The sequence below is a fragment of the Nicotiana attenuata genome, chromosome 7 (genome assembly GCF_001879085.1).
Source record: "Nicotiana attenuata strain UT chromosome 7, NIATTr2, whole genome shotgun sequence".
NCBI classification, from domain to species: Eukaryota; Viridiplantae; Streptophyta; class Magnoliopsida; order Solanales; family Solanaceae; genus Nicotiana; species Nicotiana attenuata.
This window is the reverse complement of record NC_031995.1, coordinates 111687436-111692277: the sequence shown is the minus strand read 5'-3', so window position 1 is coordinate 111692277 and position 4842 is coordinate 111687436. Positions and strand designations below refer to the sequence as shown.

Here is a 4842-nt window from a genome sequence, read left to right as displayed (position 1 = left end):
TTGTATTCTCTCTCTCTACGATCAGAAATTACAGAGAAAGTGGAAGTACTGTAGGGTTTAATTTGTAGGCCCTATAATTTATGTTGTTAATTGACGGAGTAGATGAGGAACATCTCTTTGTAGATCTTAACAAAGAAATGACAATCCAAAACTTTGACCATTTCTCTTGTAGAAGCCAATGCCAATGGTACCCGTTGTGTTTGGGAAATTATGACATAGGTCGAGTTTCTAGTCCAAGAAAACATTGAGGATAGTTGACAAGTGTTGACCCTCCTTTCCTTCTGTCAAAGACTTATGAATAGACAATATATTACCTTAAAGACAAAAAACAAGTTAGCACAACTTGGTACTATAAGAACCCCACTATCCTCGCTGTTTATGTTTATATCTATTCTAACTTCTAGGCCAGTTTGACCAATATTATGGTAACTGGTAAAGGAAGACTTAAATTTTGGGGCGAGTGATGTGGATGTGTTTAAGCCCACATGTTTCCTTGTCTTAATACTAAGTTGTTTGAGGCCAAGTTTAGCTGTCAGACCAGTTGGTTTGATCCTTCAAAATTTAATACGGCTGTGAACTTTCCCTTTTTCTTCTTCTTCCTTTTTTCCTTCAAAAAATCTAGGGAGGAATTTGGTGTGAATAGGAGAAGATGAAGGAAGAAGAAGATCTTAATTCTGATGTGAAATAAAGTTGTTGAATTTAAACCTATGTATCGTAACATAGATATGTAATCACTAAATTACAACTCTTAACTTTAAATTTGAACGTTTTTATTTGAATGATATGCTAATGACTAATGCCTTCTATCATTTGACATAAACTCTTCAGTGTAACCTAAACAAAATTACTCCGTTGTACGTGCATGCTAATACTTTCTTTCTGGGGCTCCTTTTGTAAATATCTGCAACACATACCATGTTTTTATCACACTTAGGAAGTTATTGAGACTTTCTTCTACACTCACGAAATTCAATATACATTTTTCAATCATAGATTACAATTATTAGGATTTCTCATCTCTTAATTACGTTCAAGGATAATTAGGAAATATGATCCGGTCATTATATATGACAAATGTGTACATTTTTCTCAATTGATGCAATTTCGATGATGGTGCAAGAAGAGTACATTTTTCTCAAATGCGTGCTTTGACAATTTTATTTAATTTTAAAATATCATCTGCTTTGAAAATTGACTTAACACCTCTAGTCCTTCTAGACAGCACACAACGTAACGATCAACTCTTTCTTAACGACGCCATTTCTTAACTGTCAAAGTGTAACTATTTCAACGTTAACAAAAACTAAAAAGATTATTTGCCGTACAAAACTTTCAAATCCTACACCCTCTATAAATACGTACCCACATATTATCTTCAGTAATCAAATAAACAGCCCCTCCTTCCTTAAAGCCATTTTCCCGTCAAAAAGACAGAAGCTATTGCTTAGTTGCTAGCAATAAGAAGAAGAAGAAGAAGGCTTAGAAATGTCAAAAGCAGCAAAGAATATGAGAGTTCCAGTGAAGATAGTTGTAATCAACACACAATATATAGAGACGGATGCCAGCAGCTTCAAATCAGTAGTTCAGAGACTAACCGGCAAGAATTCCAATGTAGAGCTGGAGGCAACAGCCGCTCCACCGCCAGCCGCAGCAGCTTCCTACGGCGGTTGGAATTATCAAAATGGTGGAACGTTAATGGCAGAGACTGAGTCCAATATTGCGTGTAAACCAAGTCCAAATTTAGGGCGGGGGATGTCATTCAATGATTTTGACAAGTTGTTTAAAGAGTTGCCTCCTCTGGACGACCTTCTTCGCCTTTATGCAGATGAATTTCGTTCTAATTATTAGCCCACGCATGACTTATTCATACATGCTATTATATTGCTTCTTTATTCTAATTTGTTGTACTAAAACGTTTCTACTACCATTATTTAATTCATTCATTCTTTATTATCCCTCTCTAGTTCTGCTGAGCCCCCAATTTTTTATGCTCTGGTCAAGTGAGAGTAAATTTTATGTATGGTTATCTAATTTTTAATTTCATTACACAAAAGTTACTATTCTTTCTTTTGTCACACAAAAGTCATTTAACTTTGCACCAGTTATCACAAAAATCATTTTGGCCGGATTTAACAAAATTCCCGCCTGAAAAGTGACGTGGCAATCTTAATTAGTGTTTTATACTCCCTCCGTTTTAATTTATGTGAAACTATTTCCTTTTTAGTCCGTGCCAAAAGAATGACTCATTTCCTTATTTGGATCAATTTACCTTTATGGAATGATTTATACCCTCACAAAATATATGTGCCTCATTTTACACCACAAGTTCAAAAGTCTTCTCTCTTTTCTTAAACTCTGTTATTAAAACGGAGGGAGTATTGATTAAGCAAGTTAAATATAGTATTAACTCATGCCTTGACCCATAAAATACTTGACCCAGTTGCCCGAATGGAGCTCATTTTTCTCCATACTCTACACCTGTCGTGATTTACCTATGCCTTGACCCATTTTAAGTGCAACTTAAGAAAATTTTCAGTTCATTCAATGAAACTATTTAAAATGCAAAAATGGGATTTATCGATAAATCGATAACAAATAATCGATTCGATTTATCGATAAACCGATTCGAATGCACACCCCTATTGACATTCGATTGGCCATTTGGTGCCAACTTTGTCATACATTTATAACCCAATTAATTGTGCAAAGATATTGATAGGGATTTGTCGTATCTTGGAAGTTGTAACGAAATCACTCTACTCGTTGTCTAGATTTTGGATTGAATATTCATATTTTTCCACATGATTTAGAGCCAAAAATTTTATAATGGTAAAAAGTGGACTCACCACTTGGGCAAATCAACTGATGACACATGGTGGACGATGCCAAATTACGTTAGGAAAACAACCGATGGATCGATAAGTCGTCTAAAAAAAATGAATTCGAGATCAATTGATACAGGATAGTTGGTATAGAGATCAATAAGGAGTCAATACTAGGAGTACGTTTGGACATAAGAAAGTTTTCTCTTTATTATCAAAAATAGCATTTGTTCATAAAATTTTCAATTTTGACTTGAAGATGCATTTTGGAAACTCCAACAAGCTGTTTTTCAAAATTTTCACTCAAATCACTCAAAAAACTTCAAAAATAACCCAAAATTATATTCATGTCCAAACACAACTCTAAATTTCAAAAATTATTTTCACTTGAAATTTTTTTTCACCATTTTTTGGAATTTTACAATTATTATGTCCAAACGCTCACTAGAAGATTCTCTGTGAAGTCTCACATGTACGGATAAATAAGAAGTATTAGTCAATACCTGTTACTTCCAAACTACCCCCTAGACGTAATTGGCACCCAGCACACACCACCCGCCAGGTGAACCATACTTTTATACCTTAGCCAGTAATTTGCAGCATTTAATTAATTAAATGAGTATTTAATTAATCTGATAATTAATTGCCAATAATTAATATCTCAAAATATTAAATCAAAATCCTAGCCCAAATCCCACACTAGAACTTGGAGCATCTAAGAGAATTACTGAAGACATCGTATGAATAAATGATAAACACTCTTTTGGCAGCCTCCACGAACAATGCGGTGGCTCACCTCTGTAACTTAATCAACTATAGCGAACTCGTCAACTACTAGCTCCGTCTTCACCAATTGTATCTACATAGACATGCAGGTAAGGAGTAAGTTATACGTAAATATAACCCAATAAGATCCTCGACCCGCCACTTTGAATACCTCTAGAACAAGTGTTTGAAAATACAAACACACAACGAGCACATAAGTAATATGCACATAAATGCTTTTACAATATAATTACTCTATAAGGTCCAAACAATTATTCAATAACAACACGATATATCTCAGCATAATTTACACCGAGGATTTATTATAAATGGCAGTGCAGGAAACTAACCAAACACCCCAATGAGTTCACGGCAACATACACAATGCCTCAAATCTACCACGGCGGCATACACAATGCCTCAAATATATTACCGCAGCGAAGAAATAGTTTCTAATGCCCCAATGCCATAACACGAGGCCACGCTAACGACAAGTTTCCCAACCTTGCAACTTCTAAAATACCAATCAAACAACCTCCAATGGCCTCAATCTATACCAAATATTGGTTAACAGTGTCAATTATGCTAATCAACTCTAATTTCAATCTCCTTAACTTCCGGGTTTAGAGTTAAATCTTAATATTTTACACCTTACTAAAAATATATAGCCCAATATCTCAGTCTAAATCAATACTCAATATCAGTTTCTCTTAATTAGTACTTACGTCCATTGATAATAACCACATAATAATCGTCATAATATTTTTATACTTAAAAGAATAAAGATTCGAATTGTGGCTTTCCACTTAAAGTGAAATTATGTTTCCAGATGCCGTAGATACAAATCTTTAGAAATTTCAATCTTTACTCTAATCTACATGCCACTCATCATGTCCATATCGTTATTTGTTATCATTACTTTGCTTTCAATAATTAATTATTTATTTACCCTAACTTCAAAGTGCATGCTAAAATTAACTTTCATACCTGGAAGTCTGGATCCTTTTGAAATTGTAAGACCTTTCACGTGAGGCTCTATTGCGCCGTCAATATCCCTAATCTCTTCAAATCAATTTTGTTCTTTTATGTTCAATAACCAAGAAATAATTTACCTTATTATTTTATTCTCAATTTGTAATATGACATAGACTCACTAGCTACTAATTTAATATACTATATTATTCCATATATAATAAATTTTCTTCATGATCAAGGATGATCTAGTGTCCATATTCTGTTTTCCTTAATTGTTAGT

The 4842-nt window shown here is 34.0% G+C and overlaps 1 protein-coding gene across 1 annotated transcript; it reads left to right on the top strand.

Annotated features, from left to right (window-relative positions):
• Positions 1220-2062, top strand: LOC109230631 (VQ motif-containing protein 1-like). Its single transcript, XM_019396089.1, has one exon. It carries the CDS (start codon positions 1486-1488, stop codon positions 1846-1848), a length of 363 nt encoding a protein of 120 aa, XP_019251634.1. The 5' UTR covers positions 1220-1485; the 3' UTR covers positions 1849-2062.

Coding starts and splice junctions, on each gene's coding strand:
- LOC109230631 (XM_019396089.1), top strand. CDS start 1,486: ATGTCAAAAGCAGCAAAGAATATGAGAGTTCCAGTGAAGATAGTTGTA.